This window comes from Triticum urartu, chromosome 6 (assembly GCF_003073215.2).
Source record: "Triticum urartu cultivar G1812 chromosome 6, Tu2.1, whole genome shotgun sequence".
NCBI lineage: Eukaryota > Viridiplantae > Streptophyta > Magnoliopsida > Poales > Poaceae > Triticum > Triticum urartu.
In genome coordinates, this window is record NC_053027.1 from 114,804,540 (window position 1) to 114,827,860 (window position 23,321).

The 23,321-nt window shown below is 44.3% G+C and overlaps 1 protein-coding gene across 1 annotated transcript; it reads left to right on the top strand.

Annotated features, from left to right (window-relative positions):
• Positions 1–415: 415 nt before the first annotated feature.
• LOC125516217 lies at positions 416–3,823 on the top strand. The gene is made up of 3 exons (XM_048681702.1): positions 416–2,438; positions 2,880–3,213; positions 3,353–3,823. The coding sequence occupies exons 1-3, from the start codon at positions 600–602 to the stop codon at positions 3,601–3,603; spliced, it is 2,424 nt and encodes an 807-aa protein (XP_048537659.1). The 5' UTR covers positions 416–599; the 3' UTR covers positions 3,604–3,823.
• The last annotated feature ends 19,498 nt before the right edge of the window (positions 3,824–23,321 follow it).

The window sequence follows — 23,321 nt, forward strand, 5'->3', positions numbered from 1 at the left end:
CTTCATCATTTTTAACTACAGCTCCACCAACTCCTGAAACGGATTTAGGGAGCGGAAGAGTCTCCGAAGAGGCCCTTAGCAGTCAATGCCACGCAGTGCCCGCAATCAAAGCCCAAGTGTTACCCACCGGATGTCAACACACACAAATACATAGAGAATTTCATATGACTGACCGTAGTGAGCTACGTATGCAAGTAGAGTGACCGTATTATCCGCAGAAAAAAAGTAGAGTGACCGTATTTCAGGGTATTTCTAACATCCCTGACCAAAGGGAGACAGCAAGACAAGTTCAGGGACCGCATCTGATTTATTTTTTTCCCTCAAAAACGATAACGATGCGAAGATTAGCAGCTCAGCCACGGCCCACGAGGAGCGGCCCAACCCAGGTAGAAGACCGCATGAAGGCACTGGAGTCGATGGATCCCAATCCCCAATCTGTTCGGCATTCTCACCCTCCCCACGGGACCACGGCCCTAGCCGCCGCCGCCGCCGCCGCCGCAGGGGAACCCTATCGGGCGAAGAGCGGGTGAATCGTGCAGTGAGCCGACGTAGGATCGCCGTCGACACACCTAGTGTCAAGGGCAATTACTTCTGGCCTGATGTCTCTCACAGTCGGCGAGGAGCTCCCGAAGAAGGTTCGGTTGTCTTGCTTCCACGACGCCGGCGCCGATGGGGAGGCTTCCATCCGCGCTGAGTTGGGGAATCCGATGGAATTGGATTTAATGCAATTCTATAAGGAAGCGCTCAGCAGGCTTCCCATCGCTGACATGCCCGAGATTTTGTCCTGCGTCATCCGCGGTGGCCACTGCATCGGCCTACTCGATCCGGTGTCCAACATCATTTTCAACGCCCTCAATCATCTGTGCCGTCGCAAGTGCGGCGGGGGCAGCAGGAACATCAAGGGGAGGCGACCTTGCGCAGCTCAAGTCAACATCAGCAAGGGGAAAGAGGAGAAGGAGAAGGGGCCGCCTACCGAGCCTTCGTTTGTTCTTATATCATTTCGTTCCTACAATGGCCTTATTGCATTCATGCGGATATACTTCCGGTATCTATCCATGGAGCAGGCCATGCTCTACCTCCGCCTGGCTGGTGCCGACCTCGCCGCCGCTGTCCAGCTCGGCGAGAACCAGCAGTTCGCTCCGGAGGACCGTCCCGCCACTGGTTCCCCTGATCTCTGCTGCGGCAGGACCCAATTTGCTCTCAAAGTAGCCGCATTCATATCAGGGCACCCCGTGCCAGACGATCTGGTGCGGCTCGCAAAGTTTCTTGTCCCATTAAAAGATCACACTGTTCTCGCTGCTGTGCTGAAGAAGGGGGTCTCTCTTAGTGTCAGCGACATCAATGGCATCCTAAATTTCCTTCGGTTGCAACACTATGCAGCCTCCCCTGCCGTCCAAGTCACATTCCAAAGCCGCCCTTATTCCACTGGTATGGATTTATCTGGACTGGAATTAGGAGGCCTGTTACTAGATTCAGATAAGCGCCCTGGCCACTACTTCTGTCCATTGGGTGAAAACTATGTCGCCGACGTAGTTGTCTCACGCTCTGATGGACATATTTCCAGCATCTGTGACTTGAGGGCTCCTGAAATGATGAAGAAAATGTTACTGGACTCTTTGAATGCTGCTGCCACCACTATTGTCAAGTACACTCCTCAACACATAGGAAGGAATCTTATTGCTGCACCTTCCACCACTGCGTGCCAGTGTGAGCACACCAGGTATCTGAAGATGTGCCTCACCGATACCATCCACGCTCTTTATATCAAGGCAGTGTCTTTGCTGCCGCACAATGCGCTCCACAAGCATCTCCGTGGTATCCTTGTTGCTGGGCATTGCTATGGCCCGTTGGACCCTGTGTCTAACATAATTCGCAATGCCATATGGTACGACAGTGTATACCCTCTGCTGGAGATAGACACCGTAACTGAGCCGGACATTCTTGACAGCCAATCTATGCTTCGCATGGAGGCCCGCTCCCTTGATAGCCTTCTGGCCATGATCTGCACAGCCAGTGGTTTTTCAGAGCACATGGCCCTGGAATACCTTTGCTACAAGCAATGTGACCTATCTGTGGTGTTACAAAGGGCAACCAAGGAGGTGTGCTATAAAGCCTATGTTGCTGCAGGCCAAGCTGGAAAGCATCCCTACCATTTGGAGCTTGCATCATTTCTTACCTCCATGCCACCCCAAGACACCCTGCTGACTGGTGAAGCAACTGGAAAAGGCTATGTCATTTCTGATGCTGTTCTGGAGCAAGTGTACAAAATAATGGAAGGTCAAAGCCCATCTACTGCACCATCAGATATTCAACCTAGGCTACGCCCACAGGCCTGGATGATGCTGGCATCTAGGAAGGACGAATTCGCGCAGAAGCAGAAGTTCCTTGGTCAAATTTTAGAGCAATTGCTGCTTGACTACTCGAATCAGCATCCTTGGGTAATTATAAATTCATCTCTTAATTGCTTGTTGTACTAGTTTGCACAAAATCTATTTGGTGGTGGGGGGTTCTTCCAGGAACGTATGTTTATCTTAATTAAGCTTGGACAAAATTTGTTCTTAGGGAAGTTTGTGACAACTGCTTCTCTTTGAATATATATTCCATTCCATCTAAGCTTGGAAAATTCTGTACCTAGAAAAGTTTTCTTGCACTTGTTTCATCTAAATTAAGCTTGGACAAAACCTGTTCATTGAAAAGCTTTGAATTGCTTCTTGTAGGAATATATTTCATCTCCATTAGTCTAGTTTTTATATATAATTGTTCAGAAACTGTTTTTGAATATATTTGTTCCCTGCAAAAAGGTGCTTGCTTGAGGAGGACATTCTATTTCTTGAATATAACCTTACGCTGCGTCACTTGGCTCAAATTGATTGTTGTAGGAACCTGTTCCGAGACTTGATGTCATATGTGGTGTGAAGAAAGGCGACCACGGGCATTCAAAATTCTACCATGTTAATTTCTTGGTGTATTATGATGATGTTTCTTCCGCACGTATGCTCTTCTTCGCTGAAGTTTGGGAGTCAAGCTTTCAGGCCAAACGATCGGGACCTAACACATCTGTGAGTTTGGTTACTCAACCATGCACTAGAAAAAGTCGCCAGGTTGAATCTGGTGTGCAGTTCGTCAAGGTTTATAGTAAATCTAGTCGAAAGCAATCAAAAACTTCATTTTGTTGCCCACTACCTCATTACAGTCCAGATCATCCATACCTTGGTAAGTGCATTTCTGTCTTCTAAACTTGGTGGAATAAATCTTTTGGATTGATCTCCTTAAATGAATCGATTATAGCAGATTTGAGATCATTGCTAGGCCTGCCTCATGCATGTCTTAATCTCCTTTTATCAATACGCAGGGCGTTGCGATGTGTGTGAGCCTATTTCAAGCAAAATTGCGCACCCACCATCTGGGAACCATATTGGTGCAAACTACAAGGGGCTTGGGGAACTCTTGGAATATTTGAATGTGCGTCATTATAATCCTTCTGCTGCGGATGCCATAACAGAGTCAGATTTTGTGTACTTTGATTGCCTTAGGGACGCCAAAATTGCCGAAGTTCTCAGTGACATGTGCTCTTTGGAGGAGAAGAAATTGATCATCCGCTAGTCCTAATTAGGTGGAGAAACCAGTTCCTTGAAATACCTGCTACTTAAAATGGCTCTAACGCAGTCTCTTTAGCTTATAGCGTCTTATTGCAAGTTAAATGTCTGATTTATATGTATGACCACAGTACATGCATATTGTATCTATTGTGATGTCTTTAGTACTCTCTAGCTATCACTAATGCATGTAACACTTATCTCTGTCTGTTTAATTCGCAACTCAATGCATCTATTTACTACATAAGCAGTACTACCTCCATAACTTAATATTAGACGTTTTTGCAGTTCACTTTGAACTGCAAAAGCGTCTCATATTAAGTTATAGAGGTAGTACAACTATTTAGTCGTGTTTAGTTGACGTCTTTTAAGTTCCAATGTACATAATAGATGTGATGCGACTAATTATCATGTCTTTATTTTGTGATACCACTGTTCATCTGTGGTTATTTTCTGCAGCAACTCTAGCAGAGTTGCCATATTGGTAGACTTCACATGCACAAGATAGGAAGTGCTGCCCACCACACCTCATTAGCTACCTCGTAGTGAACAATATACATGCCCAGGTTGAAATGCAAAGCAAATAAAGAAGTTGAATTGACTATAGACTGTATACAGTTAGTAGCGATGATCATCACAATGCACAAGGTTTCATATACATGTTAATGGTATATTTGGTAGAAAATGTAGCGGGAAACTACCAAGAGCATCAAAATTGCGGTGGCGCACCCTCCCCCCCTGCCCTAGCCATACTTTCATCAACATAAAAGAAGGTGTTGATATGAATTTGGTTAAATATATAGCTTTGTTGCACACAAAAAAAATCAAACATATAAATACTAAATAACCGAGCAGCCATCAAACAAAAGCAACAAAACATCCCTAATATAATACGGCTATGTATGAGTCTTCATGCTATACATAGAGCACTTGTTTATTTAGAGGTAATATTTCATCTAGGCAGCTCACACCCTTGTCGTCAATAACGTCCTCTGATGAAAAATACCTTGGTAACCCTTCATCATAAGAAAAGTCGAATTCAGCGTCATGGGGATAAATGTCCATGGTTAGCACATCTTTTCCCCCTCCTTTTTTGCGGAAAAACTTCTGATCTATTGATCAACGGTCAAGATAGTACAAATAACACTAGAAGTAAAAATTACATCTGGGTCTGTAGGCCACCCAGCGACGACTACAAGCACTGTAGTGAGCCGAAGGCCCGCCGCCGTCATCGCGCCTCCCTCATTGGAGCTAGGTAAACCTTACTATAGTAGACAATCAGGAAATCGTTGTGATAAGGCTCTATAGGACCAACGCACCACAACAACAACCGCCATCGCTGAAAAGAAGCATAAATTGGAAGGATTCAAACTGTAGAAATAGGACCATAGATGAACGAAGACAAACTGTTCGTGCAATGATTTGCCTCCTTATGAGATTGTTGTCGGAAATAGTGTGAGACTAATGTGTTTGCTAGTGCACAAAGAGTGACAAGTCTGTGAAGTCATGTGGAGTTTGGTACAAACTCCGGAGGTAACTATCACCGAAGATTATGCCTATCGAGAGTTACCTCTCAATTGTTGACGTGAAGCAATTGGTTCGGTGCTTGTCCGAAGAAATTGACTGCACCGAGAGGATAGACGTAGTATTTGTTTCATAGTTCTTCTTTCACTTTCTTGAGTCACAGGACTACCATACTATTAAGAGGGGTATAATGTTTGAAGCGTACGGTTCTTTGATGCTAAACCCAAATCCTAAGTGAGACGAGAGAAATCTCTATGTTCTGAATAAATACTCATCAGCAAGAGACGAAGTTCTTCTCCACTGTGAGAGATTTGATTCGGACTGAGGAGTTAGCATTTCTTGCTCCGCCTGTCCGCCAGTAATGTTACCATTGTGCTAAAAAATCCGACCATTTGATACGTGTCAGTTGGACATTTTCTGAGGGTTCATGTCCAAAATGGTCTTTTCCCATCGGGAAGACCGCGCCTATAGATAGCCCACCCCATCCAACATTGTCCGTTAACTGCTCCGTGAGATTCCGAGAAGATTAAGTGATCACCTTCTCTCCTGAGTGATTTGAGTTTAAAATCCACCAAGAGAAAAACCCTAGAGCCGAAAAATTAGATAGTGGTTTAGCATCACTCGAATCTAAGTCCAGTACACTCCGCCTATTACTCTTGAGAGCTGCAAAGTCTCTAAAGGGTTAGGTGTCAAGTTATTCAGTGACCAAGAGTGATTGTGATTCATGATGAAGAAGTCTGTAAAGGTTCGGAGATCACCTCAAGCATCTACCACAAGTGATCGACACTAATTGATGAATCAATTGTCGAGGAGAATAGCGCGAAGAGAGTTTATCTTATGTGTTCAATCACTACCCGTCCAACTAGACATAGTCCTTTTGTAGAAGGGCGAACTGGTCTACCAAATCCTCTGTCGCCATCGAGCATCATTGGTTACCTTCACACTATATTTACATTCGGTACATAATGTATGTTAACTTTCGACCATGTGATTCCTGTCGATGTGTGCTTTAGTTTTCACTCGCTAGTTTTTGTTTGATCACTATACTCTGTTTATATTCGCTCCGCTATAAGGTTTCGAGAGATTTGAATTTTTCAAAAGAAATTTTAAATCTCCCATTCGCCTCCTCTGGTAGAAATACTTCGTTCCTACAATTGATATCAGAGCCAGGTTCTCCTTATCTCCGCTTATTAAGTTCAAACCACCTTGGAGTTTAAGTATGTCTTTAGTGAGCTACAAGTTGCATCTCAAGATCCCCGTCTTCAATGGGACGGACTATCTGTGACGCCCCAAGACCGGAGTTTCAGATGCCTTCTAGGGTTTTCGGGTTCCGTCGTGTTTGGTTCTTTGCATTCATCATTTCATCATGTGCATTGCATCATGTCATCATGCCATCATATCATTAATCTTATAACTTTATAAATAATTTGTGTGGATCTTCGATCCATTTAAATCGAGAGAAGAGTGACTTCTCTTTATAACTTTATCCTCCTAATATTTAGGGAGCTATTATAAATATTCCATTAACTTGGAATCACCCATGAACACACTTGCAAATAATCACATGCCTTTTCTCGCTTCAAGTTTGGTCCCCAAACTTTGCTTTTTATTCTTTCTCCATTTTTCCGGAGCTCCACCAAAAATCTGAACATTTTTGGACCTTCCTAACCCTCACTTCCTATTCAAACCATTTGATTTTAAATCAAATGAGTTTGAATTTAAAACTTTCAAAAATGCCCACTCCATTTTTCTTGGAACATGCGCATTTTTGCGAGTCCGTGTAAATTATCCCCATGCCCAAATTCCATCTCTAACTTCTCTTTCTTTTATTTCTCTTTTTCTGTTTTGTTTTTATATGGAAAAGGAGAATTTAGAGAAAGAGAGAGAGGGAGAGAAAACCTGCAGCCCAGTCGGCCTCAGAGCCCAGCCAGGCAGGCCCATCTGCGCCTAGGCGCCTCCCTCTCCACTGGGCCTCCCAAGGCCTCCCGCAGGCCCAGTCAAACCTACCCTCCTAACCCTAGCCGCTCGCACGGGCGCTCGCCCGATCCACCCCCATCGCCTCTCGTTCCCATCCGCCGCCACCCACACCCGCTTGCATCGAGCCAGGGGAAGCCCTGCTCGATCCCCTCCTTCCTCGACGCACCATCAGAGAGGGAGAGCAGCGCCGCTCTTCCCCGATCCTCGTCTCTCCCTCATCTCCCTCGAAACCCTCCCATGGCGCTGCACCATTGCCTCGAGCTCGCGACTTCTCCGCTCCTCCTTCCATGCCCCAGCACTGCGCCACTGCATCCTTGCTGCGCGTCGTGCCCGAGGCCCCGCGAGCCTCCCCGCTCGTCCGCCGTGCCTCCTCCCCTCTGCATCGTCTCCCCATCCATGGCGCCCCTTCTCTTCCTCCGCCTGGTGCATGCGAAGCCGCACGCCCCTCGTCTCTCCGTCGCCATGTCCTGGTGCCCGCGCTTCTGCTGCTTCGTCGCCGCCCCACGCTCAAGCTCCTCCGCTGCGAGCCTCGTCGCCCCTGCGTCGCGTGAGTCGCCGTGCCCCTGCCTCCCCTACGACCCACTCGGGCCGCCGCTGCATCGTCTGCAGCGACCGCTCGCCTCCTTTGCATCCTCTGCGTCGCGTGGTAGGACGCCTCGTTCCAGGGTAGCCGTCGCCATGCCAAGTCCTCCGGGCCCCTGTGCCCGACGCCACTCGGTTGTTGCTGCTGCTAGATCATGGCCACCCTCGACCCCTGGTTCGGTCAAGCCTTGTACAGGAAAGAAGAAGACGGAAGACCACTGTGGACGTGTGCCTAGAGCCACTCGGATTCGTCAAGATCGTCAAGACCTCCTCCTGTACACAAGTACCACACCGGCAAGATCGACTACATGGACGCCAAGTACCCTGGACTGCCAAATTCGTCTACCGCCATCAAGTGAACAAATACCGTCGCCGAAGACCCGGGTTGCAAAAACGCCAAGTTCCTCTCCGCCGTGAACCACTACTTCCACAACGCGCCCTGAACGACTACCGACGCCTTGGGTTTCATCAAGTTCCCCACCAAGTACCCTTTCAGATCACCAAGTTCGCTACCATCGTCGTGAACCGCTTTCGGAACGTGTATCACTATGCCAGGAGACCATAGATCTGTGAAGTTCCGCTACCGTCATCGTGGACCCGACAAGTTCACGAGTACAACTACTTCCTCTACGACCCGCGATAACCGCTACTTTCACTATCATCGCGAGAACGTCTACTTCCTTCGACGAACTTGATCCGTTCCAAAACGCACGCTTCGAAGGTATAATCGCCGGAACGCGCCCGTGGACCGCATGCGTGTGATGTGTTGTATGAGTTGCACCCTATGTTTGCACCGTGTTTGAGTTGTCACTTGCTCGGCCCTCCTCGTTTGCCGCTAACCCGTGGAAACCCGGGTACCGGGATCACCCCACCATTTTGCATGACACGCTCACATCACATTTCCTTATGCACCGGTATCTCCATGAGTTATTGGAATCGATATGTTGCCATGGCATCATTTTCGGATTCGTTGCCGTGGCACCCCTTCCGTTTCCGCCACGGTGACAAATGCTTCATAATATGCTTGGCAACATTTTTCTTTAAAACTTGCATAAAACTTGCACATGTTATTCGCATCATGATAATAACATTTAAATGTTTAAAATTGTTGTTGCACCTAATTGATAATTGCATATGAGGATTTACCGGATTTGTTGTTTGTTATATCCGGCCCCATTTAAATTGTTTAGATGGTGTAGTTTGGTTATGCTTCACCTCTTGCCATGTTAACCAACATTTAATATTGTTCGGTACCTAACCGGGAGTGAACTAAATAATTGATGTGGTGTTTCGTCAATATGCAACCCGTTGCATATTGAGCTCCACTTAATTTGTAGTTTTGGTTGTTGCACTTTGCCATGTCATGCATTTTTAAACCGGACATGCATCATACTTGGTTGTTCATCATGCCATGCTTATGTGATGTTTGTTTACCATGTTGTTTGCTTCTTTCCGGTGTTGCTTTATCGGGTTAGTTTCGTTAACGTCGTGTTTGTGAGGACCCGTTCGATTACGTCCGTTTGTCTTCTTCACGGTCTCATTCTTCTTCCTTGCGGGATCTCAGGCAAGATGACCATACCCTCGAAATCACTTCTATCTTTGCTTGCTAGTTACTCACTCTTTTGCTATGCCTATGCTGCGATACCTACCACTTGCTTATCATGCCTCCCATATTGTTAAGCCAAGCCTCTAACCCACCTTATCCTAGCAAACCGTTGTTTGGCTATGTTACCGCTTTGCTCAGCTCCTCTTATAGCGTTGTTAGTTGCAGGTGAAGACTGAAGTTTGTTCCTTGTTGGAACATGTTTACTTGTTGGGATATCATAATATCTCTTATCTAATTAATGCATCTATATACTTGGTAAAGGGTGGAAGGCTTGGCCTTATTCCTGATGTTTTGTTCCACTCTTGCCGCCCTAGTTTCGGTCATATCAGTGTTATGTTCCCGGATTTTGCGTTCCTTATGCGGTTGGGTTATAATGGGAACCCCTTGACAGTTCGCCTTGAATAAAACTCTTCCAGCAAGGCCCAACATTGGTTTTATCATTTGCCACCTAGCCTTTTCTTTCGCTTGGGTAGGCCTGCCCAAGGGTCATCTTTATTAAACCCCCGGGCCAGTGCTCCTCTAAGTGTTGGTCCAACCTGTCAGCTGCCGGTGGCCACCAGGGGCAACTCTGGGCTGGCCTACCGGAACCTTGGACAATCTGAGAAAGAGATATGTGCAGCTCCTATCGGGATTTGTCGGCACATTCGGGTGGCTTTGCTGGTCTTGTTTTACCATTGTCGAAATGTCTTGTAACCGGGATTCTGAGTCTGATCGGGTCTTCCCGCTAGAAGGAATATTCTTCGTTGACCATGAGAGCTTGTGATGGGCTAAGTTGGAACACCCCTGCAGGGATTTGAACTTTCGAAAGCCATGCCCGCGGTTATGGGCAAATGGGAATTTGTTAATGTCCGGTTGTAGAAAACCTGAAGTTGACCTTAATTAAAATGCACAACCGCGTGTGTTACCGTGATGGTCTCTTCTCAACAGAGTCCGGGAAGTGAACACGATGTTGGAGTTATGCTTGACGTAGGTTGTTCTAGGATCACTTCTTGATCATAGTTTCTCGACCATGCTTTGCCTTCTCTTCTCGCTCTCATTTGCGTATGTTAGCCACCATATATGCTAGTCGCTTGCTGCAGCTCCACCTCATACCTTTTCCTTACCTATAAGCTTAAATAGTCTTGATCGCGAGGGTGTGAGATTGCTGAGTCCCCATTACTCACAGATACTTCCAAAACCAGCTTGCAGGTGCCGATGAGACCGTGCAGGTGACGCAACCAAACTCAAGGAGGAGCCCGATGAAGATCTTGCCCTTTGTGTTCGTTCGTTCTAGTTGATCAGTAGTGGAGCCCAGTTGGGGTCGATCGGGGATCTGTGTTGCTTTTGGGGTAGTCTTCTTTTATTTTGGTTCCGTAGTCGGACCTTGAGTGTATTTGGATGAATGTAATGCTTTATTCATGTATTGTGTGAAGTGGCGATTGTAAGCCAACTATGTATCTCTTTCCCTTATGTATTACATGGGTTGGGTGAAGATTACCTCACTTGCGACATTGCTTTCAATGCGGTTATGCCTCTAAGTCGTGCTTCGACACGTGGGAGATATAGCCGCATCGAGGGCGTTATAAGTTGGTAATCAGAGCCTTTCCCGACCTTAGGAGCCCCCTGCTTGATCGAATCGCTGCCGTTGTTGAGTCTAGAAATTTTTTTTGAGTCATCTAGGAATTTTATATCAGAGAGTTTAGGAATTCTTTTTACTCCCCAGTCCCTTCATCGCTCTGGTGAGGCATCCTGGCGTAGAGTTTTGACTCTTCTCTTCTCAAATTTCACTAAATTTTTTCTTAGGATCACGCGAGTATCTTGGAATCGTTCCGATGGTTTTGTGATGAGAACATTGTTCTTGTTGCTCCTGACATTTAGGGGTTGTGGCAGTGTCCCGGGGAGTTGAGCTCCGAGGTGTTGTCATCACAATTTTATCGTTGCAGTTCTGGAATACCTGAGTTTAGTTTCGCCGACATCGAAAATCTCTTTTATGCAGTTGTTGGTGAGATAACCTCGACGCCACCCAGTACTGGGGCGGGAGTGCGGGAGTATTGCCATAACTCGTATAACGGATGCTTTTCGAAGGTTGAGGTAAACGATTTCCGAAGGTTTCTTGGTTATGTGTTGAAGGATGGATACAGCTGGATGTAGGATTTGCTAGTTTTGGGTGAGATATTATGCTTCCCCTGTATCCCCAACACCTGATTGCATAACCGGAAAGTTTCAGGAGTTTATAAGTGGGAATTCAAGTAGCTCTTAGGATATCTTTCTGACGGATATATGATATGAAATTGGGGTTCGACGTCTAGTGGTCCGCCTATTCACGGTTGGTTTTACAGTGGTCTCGTTGTGTCTTAAAGAGTCCTTGGCTATGCCGACTCGGGGACGCTTCGTATGTCATGTGCACTGCCTTGTACATGATGGTGCTGTACGATCGAGCCCGTGTAGGCCCCACCACGAAAACTTCGGATGAAATCTCTATCATATGTTTGTTCCGGCTTATTCTGCAAGCCAATCCTTGTTTTGTTTTGAGTTGTGGTATTCGAGTTGCTTCGAAGTCAAATGTTGATTCCATACCTTTTCCAAGCGGTGTTCTCATATTTCTATGTGAATACTAATCCTTCATGATAATCGAGATTGTCATGTTAATCCTTTTCAACCGGTGTGCTTCTCTTCAAGTGGATCCGATCATTTTAACATCGCAAGATCACCTCTCGGTTTTCTCAACGATGTTTGTTTCATCCGTCTCCAAGTTGCCTTTGTTTTTCCCGCCCACCCACCCTTTTTCTTCAAGGATTCAGATTTCTTGATCTAGTGTCCATCTTATTCATGTGAAGTCTCTTCATTCTTTTCTTTCAATGTTCGTATCCGGTGATTCTCAGGAAGATTCTAACGGAGCTTCAAATTCGTCCACTCTTCACTCATTTTCTCCTCCGGTGGATTCAATTCAAGTTTTGTTGTTGATCATATCATTTTTCTCCTTTCTAATACCTTCTCATGCCGGTGCACCTCATAATCATTCACTTCTCGCTATTCATTTGTTCGGGAGTGCTGAAGATATCTCAGAAGGCTCGTCTTTTCATTCAAGATCCGTTCAACCTATTTCGAGGTTGTTATCTCATTCAAGCCATTTATATCAACCGGTGCAATCTCTCTTCAAAAAAATCGTTCAACGATGTATCTTTTGAGTGGGCCCTAACCCACAGGTCTTTTACCAGGATCTTACCTGACTCTTTTCTTTTCCCGGAGCTATCCTCAATTTTTTCTCAAAGTTTGACGTAAGAATGAGTTATCATCAGTCAAATGCCTTTCTCCAAGACCGGTTAAATTATTTTCATCATTGGCTCAACTTTTCCATTCTTCATTCCGGTGTGCCCCAATAATTCATGGTGGTGTCTCTCATCGTCTTTCACAACACTTGAAGACCGAAGAAGATTTTTCTCTCAATCTTGCTCCACTCTCTTCAAGATTCGTGGTTCTAGCCTAGTGCCATCCTTTCATAATTGTTTTTCGATTGTGAGAATTCTTTTCACCTATCCGGAGAAATTCAAGATTCTTTTCAGTTTGATTCGTCCAAAGCCCATCATTTCAGAAGATTTATTCATTCCAGCTTTCAGCTCTCATACTCTAAATCATACCGGTGCTTAGATCAAGGATTCTCTAATCAGCTCGTAATCTCGTCATTCTCATGGATCTAAATTCTCTCAAGCATCTTCATTCATTTGCTAATTCTTCCCGGTGTTTCTTTATCTTCTCTTCGTTCATTTTTAATTCTTACGGTGGTTCGTTCCAGATTTTCTTTCTTATCATATCAATTCATTCGTTGCTTCCTAATCCTACCGGTGGTTCGTTGAAGACTTTCTCAAGTTGACGCTATATCTATCTTAATCCTTTTCAAAGAGAATAAGTAGTATGCCAAATCCGTTTGCTCGTCATCAATTTAAATTGGTGAAGGATAAGCATAATATAATGCTTATTCTTGTTTCATCGAGTAAATTCAATTCCTTATTCCGGAGGCTCATCAAGCTCTCGGTTTTCAATTGTTTCATCTCCTCTTTTTCCCGGAGTTTCCAACCTTTTTCAATTATTTCACCACGGAGATTCATCTAAATCAGTACAAGGATTCACCTTGTGTTTTCAACTTCTCTTTCTTTCCGTTTGATCATTCTTTTGTTTACCGGAATTCTTCATGGAGGTTCAACATGATGGTTCATCAAGGAAATAATTCCTTCTCCAAGTGTTCGTTGAGATTCTTTTCTAAGGAGCTCAAGCATTTCTTTATCTTGCAATCCGGAGTGCAATTCTTTCTACCGTATCATTGGAGGTGGTATTATGTCGTTCTCGATAATTTGAGTTCATGTTTCGTGATTCACATGTTGTTAAGAATGAGGTATTTTAAATCCATCAATCTCGTCATTGGAGTTATCTGGGGTTATATTTCACCTAAAGCTTTCCCTAAGGATTAATGCTATTAATGGTGATAATATATGATCCAAGTTCTTCATCTTTCCTCCCGGTGAAATAGTTTCTCGTCTCCTTGTCATATAAACCCAATCAAATCTTTTTCGTGAGTGGCAAGTTGTCACCTCATAATGTTGAGATGCCTTCTATAAGCCCACTTCAAGTTTGTCCTTCCGTTGTTGGTGTTCCAATAACTCCGTTCGACCTTTCTCCTAAGGATGCCTTTTCAAGCTCTTTCATGACAGAAGTTGGCATTTTCTTCTCCATTCTCCTATTTCAATTATCTATCTTCTATTCTTTCATTCCAGAGGCTTTGCAATGTTGTTCTTTTCACCCATCATTTCGTTTTGGCAAAGATCGTGTTCTTTTCGTGCTTATCCATTTAACCGGAGTGTTGTGTCCTCTACTAAAGTTCTTTTCATCTTATCAAGCTTCATATCACTTTTCAACCGGAGTTCTGCCCGAGATTATTCTTCTTTGATCTTGGTTTATCTCATTTCAACAAGGGTACCGGGATCACACCACCATCTTGCATGACACGCTCACATCACATTTCCTTTTGCACCGGTATCTCCATGAGTTACCGGAACCGATATGTTACCGTGGCATCACTTTCGGATTCGTTGCCGTGGCACCCCTTCCGTTTCTGCCATGGTGACAAATGCTTCATAATATGCTTGGCAACATTTTTCTTTAAAACTTGCATAAAACTTGCACATGTCATTCGCATCATGATAATAACATTTAAATGTTTAAAATTGTTGTTGCACCTAATTGATAATTGCATATGGGGATTTACCGGATTTGTTGTTTGTTATATCCGGCCCCATTTAAATTGTTTAGATGGTGTAGTTTGGTTATGCTTCACCTCTTGCCATGTTAACCAACATTTAATATTGTTCGGTACCTAACCGGGAGTGAACTAAATAATTGATGTGGTGTTTCGCCAATATGCAACCCGTTGCATATTGAGCTCCACTTAATTTGTAGTTTTGGTTGTTGCACTTTGCCATGTCATGCATTTTTAAACCGGACATGCATCATACTTGGTTGTCCATCATGCCATGCTTATGTGATGTTTGTTTACCATGTTGTTTGCTTCTTTCCGGTGTTGCTTCTTCGGGTTAGTTCCGTTAACGTCGTGTTTGTGAGGACCCGTTCGACTACGTCCGTTTGTCTTCTTCACGGACTCGTTCTTCTTCCTTGCGGGATCTCAGGCAAGATGACCATACCCTCGAAATCACTTCTATCTTTGCTTGCTAGTTGCTCGCTCTTTTGCTATGCCTATGCTGCGATACCTACCACTTGCTTATCATGCCTCCCATATTGTTAAGCCAAGCCTCTAACCCACCTTATCCTAGCAAACCGTTGTTTGGCTATGTTACCGCTTTGCTCAGCTCCTCTTATAGCGTTGTTAGTTGCAGATGAAGACTGAAGTTTGTTCCTTGTTGGAACATATTTACTTGTTGGGATATCACAATATCTCTTATCTAATTAATGCATCTATATACTTGGTAAATGGTGGAAGGCTCGGCCTTATGCCTGGTGTTTTGTTCCACTCTTGCCGCCCTAGTTTCGGTCATATCAGTGTTATGTTCCCGGATTTTGCGTTCCTTATGTGGTTGGGTTATAATGGGAACCCCTTGACAGTTCGCCTTGAATAAAACTCTTTCAGCAAGGCCCAACATTGGTTTTACCATTCGGCACCTAGCCTTTTCTTTCGCTTGGGTAGGCCTGCCCAAGGGTCATCTTTATTAAACCCCCGGGCCAGTGCTCCTCTGAGTGTTGGTCCAACCTGTCAGCTGCCGGTGGCCACCAGGGGCAACTCTGGGCTGGCCTACCGGAACCTTGGACAATCCGGTGTGCCCTGAGAAAGAGATATGTGCAGCTCCTATCGGGATTTGTCGGCACATTCGGGTGGCTTTGCTGGTCTTGTTTTACCATTGTCGAAATGTCTTGTAACCGGGATTCCGAGTCTGATCGGGTCTTCCCGCTAGAAGGAATATCCTTCGTTGACCGTGAGAGCTTGTGATGGGCTAAGTTGGAACACCCCTGCAGGGATTTGAACTTTCGAAAGCCGTGCCCGCGGTTATGGGCGGATGGGAATTTGTTAATGTCTGGTTGTAGAAAACCTGAAGTTGACCTTAATTAAAATGCACAACCGCGTGTGTTACTGTGATGGTCTCTTCTCGACGGAGTCCGGGAAGTGAACACGGTGTTGGAGTTATGCTTGACGTAGGTTGTTCTAGGATCACTTCTTGATCATAGTTTCTCGACCGTGCTTTGCCTTCTCTTCTCGCTCTCATTTGCGTATGTTAGCCACCATATATGCTAGTCGCTTGCTGCAACTCCACCTCATACCTTTTCTTTACCTATAAGCTTAAATAGTCTTGATCGCGAGGGTGTGAGATTGCTGAGTCCCCATTACTCACAGATACTTCCAAAACCAGCTTGCAGGTGCCGATGAGACCGTGCAGGTGACGCAACCAAACTCAAGGAGGAGCCCGATGAAGATCTTGCCCTTTGTGTTCGTTCGTTCTAGTTGATCAGTAGTGGAGCCCAGTTGGGGTCGATCGGGGATCTGTGTTGCTTTTGGGGTAGTCTTCTTTTATTTTGGTTCCGTAGTCGGACCTTGAGTGTATTTGGATGAATGTAATGCTTTATTCATGTATTGTGTGAAGTGGCGATTGTAAGCCAACTATGTATCTCTTTCCCTTATGTATTACATGGGTTGGGTGAAGATTACCTCACTTGCGACATTGCTTTCAATGCGGTTATGCCTCTAAGTCGTGCTTCGACACGTGGGAGATATAGCCGCATCGAGGGCGTTATACTATCCCTTCTAAAAGGAGAATATGAAGATCCGTCTCCAAGTTGATGATCATATGTGGCATGTTGTGCAGTTTGGCTATGTCATTCAAGTACCTTAGTTTCCCTCTAACTATGAGAAGAAGCTCATTCATATGGATGCTCAAGCCAAAGATGAAATTTGTGATCGTCTTTCCCGGGCACAATTTATTCGTCTTCGTCAGTGTGAAACTTCCCGGGAATTGTGGGACATTCTCAAAATAATCAATGAGGGTGCGTCCACCCAGAAGGAAGCCCACATCGACACCCTTCGTGCCAAGTTCATGAGGTTCAAGAGAATTGGAAATGAAAGTTGTCAACAAACTTTTGATCGACTAAGTGACATTGAAAATGAGCTCTAGGGCCTAGGCGGCAAAGACATCACATATCATGAAGTTGTGAAGAAGTTGCTCAGATCATTGAACAGTTCATTCGGCACTCTAGTTTTGATGATTAGGGAAAGAACTGACTTCAAAGTTCTCGCTTCAGCTGATATCATGGAAAGGCTGAATGCACATGAGAATCTAGGTTTTCGACCTACAAATCGTTCACACACTCTTTTAGCTAACTATTGTGGAAGCTTCTTCTTTGTCTCAATAACAGAACCGACCAAATAGGAAGATGCAATGAAAGATCTAGATTGGATGAATGCTATGCAACATGAATTGGTGCAACTCGAATTAAATGATTTCTGGGAGTTGGTCGATTGACCGAACCCCAGAAAGCACAATATCATCGGCAGCAAATGGATCTTCTGCAACAAACAAGATGAAAATGGTATTCTGGTAAGAAACAAAGCTCTCCTTGTTACTCAAGGCTATACACAGGTAGAGGGTATAGAATTTGGTGAAACATATGCTCATGTTGCCAATCTTAAGGCAATTTGAATTCTTCTTGCCTTTGCAAACCACAAATATATCTTTCTATACCAAATGTATGTGAAAAGTGCATTCCTCAATTGTAAGATTGTGGAAGAAGTATGTGTTACTCAGCCAGCTAGCTTTGAACATCCTTAGTATCTTAACAAACTGTACAAGTTGAAAAAGGCTCTCTACGGGCTAATGCAAGCCCCTCGAGCATGGTACGATACACTGAAGTAATTCCTACTTGATAAGGGATTCAAGCCTGGTTCCACTAGTCCCAATCTATTCACACACTCTTTTAATGGTGATATATTCGTGTGCCAAATATATGTGGATGGTATTATCTTCGGCTGTACTAACAATGCTTGTAGTGTGGAATTTGGGAGAATGATGTCCGAGAAATATAAGTGTTGGAAATATGCCCTAGATGCAATAATATTTGTATTATTATATTTCCATATTCATAATTATAGAGTTTATGTTCTATACTATAACTGCCATGACCCCGAAATACACGATTCAGTGAAAAACTCATATGCATATGTGGAATGATAAACAGTTAAGTAGAAGGTTCCTAGTCTTGCCTCTCGGACTAGCTCAAGTGTTGTTAGTGATCATTTTTTCTGGATCTTAGGATATTGTTAAGTGTAATGATAGTCCTAAAACAACATAGAGATTATGACGTTGGAAGAAAGATCATATTAAATCGACCCAAACTTGTATGTCGTGAATTGGATTAATATCGTATGTATTCAATTGTAATAACACGAAGTGTTAACATGTGATCTTGCTCCTTAGATCATGAGACTATCATGGTCACTTCTTACCATACGATGGGCTTTGGGGTTGCCCAGACGTAACATGTAACATGGTGATCATAACAACAACTTGCAAGTTCATCAAAAAGTTTGACAAGTGGCTGGATAGCTCGAGAGTGGGATTTGCTCCTCCGACGATGGAGAGATATTCTTAGGGCCCTCTTGGTGCGACGAAATCTATCATCGTCTGGCCATACATAGGTGACTTCGTCATGGGGATGACGGAACAAAATAACGAGAAAGAAGAACAGAACCGGTAACGAGGATTCCAGTATAATGAGCATGGTGATGACTCAACAGGGTACCGATGCATCCCGGTTTTTGTGATGTATAGCGAAGAAAAGGGAACATCACATGATAACCAAAGGTTCACTCGAATATCATTCATGTGCTCATCGGGATCGATATGGACGTCCACGGTCCCGATATCGGTAATTGACACTACAGAAAAATACACTTCCGTGATGATACGTGTTTGTCACAGTAGGTCACGTTTTCTGTCATGCATGTACATCCATGACGATTTTATGACAGAATCAAGATAGTCATACCTGTGCTGTCGTAGAAGTGTTCCATGACATTACCAAAATTATCATCACGAAAGTGTCCACTTCCATGACGATAAATCGCGCGTCATAGAAGTGCTTTCGTCAAGGGTGACCGACACGTGGCATCGACCGTAACGGGTCGCCGTTAAGCTATCGGGTCCGGTTTTGGATCTGATAACCCATTAATAGCCCGGACCAATGGCGATTTCCACGTGTAAAATTCTCATTGGCCGGAGGAAACACGTGTTGGCTCAACGTTCGGACAGATGTCATCCACTCATTGGACAGGAGGTTCCTATGATACGTCGACACGTGGCACGACCCAACAGAGGCCCATTCCGGTGAAAAGGCCGGCCCAGCTAAAGGCCCACCATGTTTTTTCAGACACTAGTGGGCTGGCCCGTTAACAGCCTGCCATGTTTTGGGTCAAATTGAGGCCCATACCAGATCAGGCCCGTTCACAGCCTGCCGTGTTTTGGGCCAAATTACGGCCCATATCGGATCAGGCCCATTAACAGACCACTGTTCTTTTGGGCCCATACTAAGACAAGTTTGTATTTCAGCCTGTTAAATGCCCGTTTACCAGTTCGACCCGATAATAGTTTTGGCCTGTTAGCGGCCCATGGTGCATCTGGGACGTTGTCGGCCCATTTAACTTTAGGCCATTTAACGGCCCATGCAGAAACTGGGCTATTTCTTGTCCGAAGTAACTTTAGGTCTCTTAACGGCCCGTAGTCTTCGTGGATAAATTTCAGCCCAACTAGCCTATCGACCTGTTAATGGCCCGTGTAATAGTTGGGCCTAATTACAGCCAGCGTTGAATCTGGCCTACTTACAACCCATATGATAATGGCCCGTGACACTTTTAGTCCTATGGCCCGCATAGATACCGGCTTGCTTAAAGCCCATAATTTTATTGGTCCAAACAGGCCCAAGATATATTTTGGCCTGTTAACTACTCGTCCTATTTGGGCCAAACATGGGCCTTAGGCAGTTTCAGCCTGTATTGGTCCATGAAATTTTTGGCTCAACGCTAGCCCAGTCTAGTTTTTAGCCTGTTAAAAGCCCATGGTATTCTCTGTCCCAGCTGGACATAACTTTACTCGACATGTTAAAGGCAGGAAACAACTATAGGTTTAGACCTGCTAATGGCCCAAGATGATTATAGGCCCAGGTTTTGGCCCATATGAGTAACGGGCCAGCCTGAAGACCGACAACACTTAGATCCACTGAACCTTCCGGCCTAAATTACAGCATACCGACCAAGAATAAACCTAGAATACACAACAAAGAAATTACAGCATATTACATCCCCTCAGCATCAAAGTTTGCCGCCAGTGATAATCAAGGGCAACCAGACAATAGATTACATAAACTGGGCAGGTCGCCACCAGTGGAAGTTAACAGGCGGACAAAATAATAGATAGAACCGACAACACTTCAACACAGTTTAAGAAAGGTTAGCCCGACCCAGGAGCTGCAGCACAAGCAGCTTAGCAACCTCATGAGACTGCGCTTCTTTGGCGCTCATATCCACCAACTTAAGCTGCATAACATCAATAAATGCCCTGTACTTTGCTACCTCTTGAGCATGCATTGTTTTTTCCTTGAAGAGGAAAGGGTGATGCAGCAAAGTAGCGTAAGTATTTCCCTCAGTTTTAAGAACCAAGGTATCAATCCAGTAGGAGACAACGCACAAGTCACCTAGTACCTGCACAAACAATCAAGAACCTTGCAACCAGCACGATAAAGGGGTTGTCAATCCCTTCACGGTCACTCGCAAAAGTGAGATCTAATAAAGATAGTAAGATAAATATTTTTGGTATTTTTGTTGTATAGATTGGAAAGTAAAGATTGCAAAATAGCAAATGAGATGTGATGTAAATAAAAGAGATGCAATATAATAAGAAATAGATCCGGTGGCCATAAGTTTCACTAGTGGCTTCTCTCTAGATAGCATGTATTACGGTGGGTGAACAAATTACTGCCGAGCAATTGATAGAAAGTGCATAGTTATGAGAATATCTAAGGCAATGATCATGAATATAGGCATCACACCCTTGTCAAGTAGACCGAAACGATTCTGCATCTACTACTATTACTCCACACATCGACCGCTATCCAACATGCATCTAGTGTATTAAGTTCATAAGAACAGAGTAATGCATTAAGCAAGATGACATGATGTAGAGGGATAAACTCAAGCAATATGATATAAACCCCATCTTTTTATCCTTGATGGCAACAATACAATACGTGCCTTCCTTCCCCTACTGTCGGTGGGAAAGGACACCGCAAGATTGAACCCAAAGCTAAGCACTTCTCCCATTGCAAGAAAGATCAATCTAGTAGGCCAAACTAAACTAATAATTCGAAGAGACTTGCAAAGATATCAAATCATGCATATAAGAATTCAGAGAAGAACCAAATAATATTCATAGATAATCTTGTTCATAAACCCACAATTCATCGGATCTCGGCAAACACACCGCAAAAGAATATTACATCAAATAGATCTCCAAGAACATCGAGGAGAACTATGTATTGAGAATCAATGAGAGAGAAGAAGCCATTTAGCTATTAACTATGGACCCGAAGGTCTGTGGTAAACTACTCACGCTTCATCGGAGAGGCTATGGTGTTGATGTAGAAGACCTCCGTGATCGATTCCCCCTCCGGCAGATCGCCGGAAAAGGCCCCAAGATGGGATCTCATGGGTACAGAAGGTTACGGCAGTGGAAAAGTGGTTTCGTGGCTCCCTCTGATTGATCTAGGGTATACGAGTATATATAGGCGAAAGAAGTACGTCAGTGGAGCTTCGTGGGGCCCACGAGGGTGGGTGGCGCGCCTACCCCCTGGGCGCGCCCTCCTGCCTCGTGGCCGCCTCGCGAAGTTCTAGACTTCAACTCCAAGTCTTCTGGTTTGCTTTTGGTCCAAGAAAGATCATCGCGAAGGTTTCATTCTGTTTGTATTCTGTTTGATATTCCTTTTCTGCGAAACACTAAAATAGGCAAAAACAGAAACTGGCACTAGGCCTTCAGTTAATAGGTTAGTCCCAAAAATAATATAAAAGAGCACATTAAAGCCCATTAAACATCCAAAACAGATAATATAATAGCATGGAACAATCAAAAATTATAGATATGTTGGAGACGTATCAAGCATCCGCAAGCTTAATTCCTGCTCGTCCTCGAGTAGGTAAATGATAAAAAAACAGAATTTTTGATGTGGAATGCTACCTAACATAATTATCAATGTAATTTGCTTTATTATGGCATGAATGTTCAGATCCAAAAGATTCAAGACAAAAGTTTAATATTGACATAAAAATAATAATACTTCAAGCATACTAACAAAGTTACCATGTCTTCTCAAAATAACATGGCCAAAGAAAGTTCATCCGTACAAAATCATATAGTTTGGCTATGCTCCATCTTCGTCACACAAAATGCTCAAATCATGCACAACCTCGATGACAAGCCAAGCAATTGTTTCGTACTTTAGTATTCTCAAACTTTTTCAACTTTCACGCAATACATGAGCGTGAGCCATGGACATAGCACTATAGGTGGAATAGAATGGTGGTTGTGGAGAAGACAAAAAGAGAAAGATGGTCTCACATCAACTAGGCATATTAATGGGCTATGGAGATGCCCATCAATTGATGTCAATGCGAGGGGTAGGGATTGCCATGCAATGGATGCACTAGAGCTATAAATGTATAAAAGCTCAACAAAAGAAACTAAGTGGGTGTGCATCCAACTTGCTTGCTCACGAAGACCTAGGGCATTTTGAGGAAGCCCATTGTTGGAATATACAAGCCGAGTTCTCACTGGTGCGCGTCGGTCGTAAACAAACGTTTTTTAACCCCTTTCCGTGATGGCATTTGAAACCGTTGCCAAGTGAGTGTGGGCGATAGGGGGGTCCTTCCCACATGATCCAGAAACCGTCGGGGATAGGGCCCCTACAGTACTCCTACTCGTTTCTGATTGCATTGCCATCGCAGTTGGTATTCTATGGTGCTACGTTTACGATGCGCGACCCATCACAAATGGTTCACTATTATAGAACGTGTATGATGCGCAGGCCATCACAATGGTTCACCGTTCACTACTGTAGGATGCTGCTAACGCGACACTACGATCAGAGACCCTTCGAGAAACTGTGTGTGATGCAATAATCGCAAATGGTGCTGTATGAAAACCGTTAGAAATGTGTAAACGTTTGCGATGACGGATGTATCAAACACAGTTTAGGTTTTAATTGTGTGTGCGATGAAGAGCATACGGTTTAGTTCAATTAACTGTTTGCAATGAGGAGGAACAAAAGAAACGGGCAGCCAGATGAAGGTGTGTGCGATACACAGCATACAATTCACTCGGATGAACTATTTGTGATTAGGCAACACAAAAGAAACGGTCAGCTCGATCAAGATGTGTGCGATGTACAACATATAGTTCACTCGGATGAACTGTTTGTGATTAGGCAAGAGAACAGAAACGGTTTAATATAACAAGATG

Bases quoted from the DNA above. Each gene is read 5' to 3' on its own strand.
- LOC125516217 (XM_048681702.1), top strand. From the start codon at position 600: ATGTCTCTCACAGTCGGCGAGGAGCTCCCGAAGAAGGTTCGGTTGTCT. The intron at 2,439-2,879 runs GTAATTATAAAT...TGATTGTTGTAG, and splicing joins ACTCGAATCAGCATCCTTGG to GAACCTGTTCCGAGACTTGA. The intron at 3,214-3,352 runs GTAAGTGCATTT...ATCAATACGCAG, and splicing joins TCCAGATCATCCATACCTTG to GGCGTTGCGATGTGTGTGAG.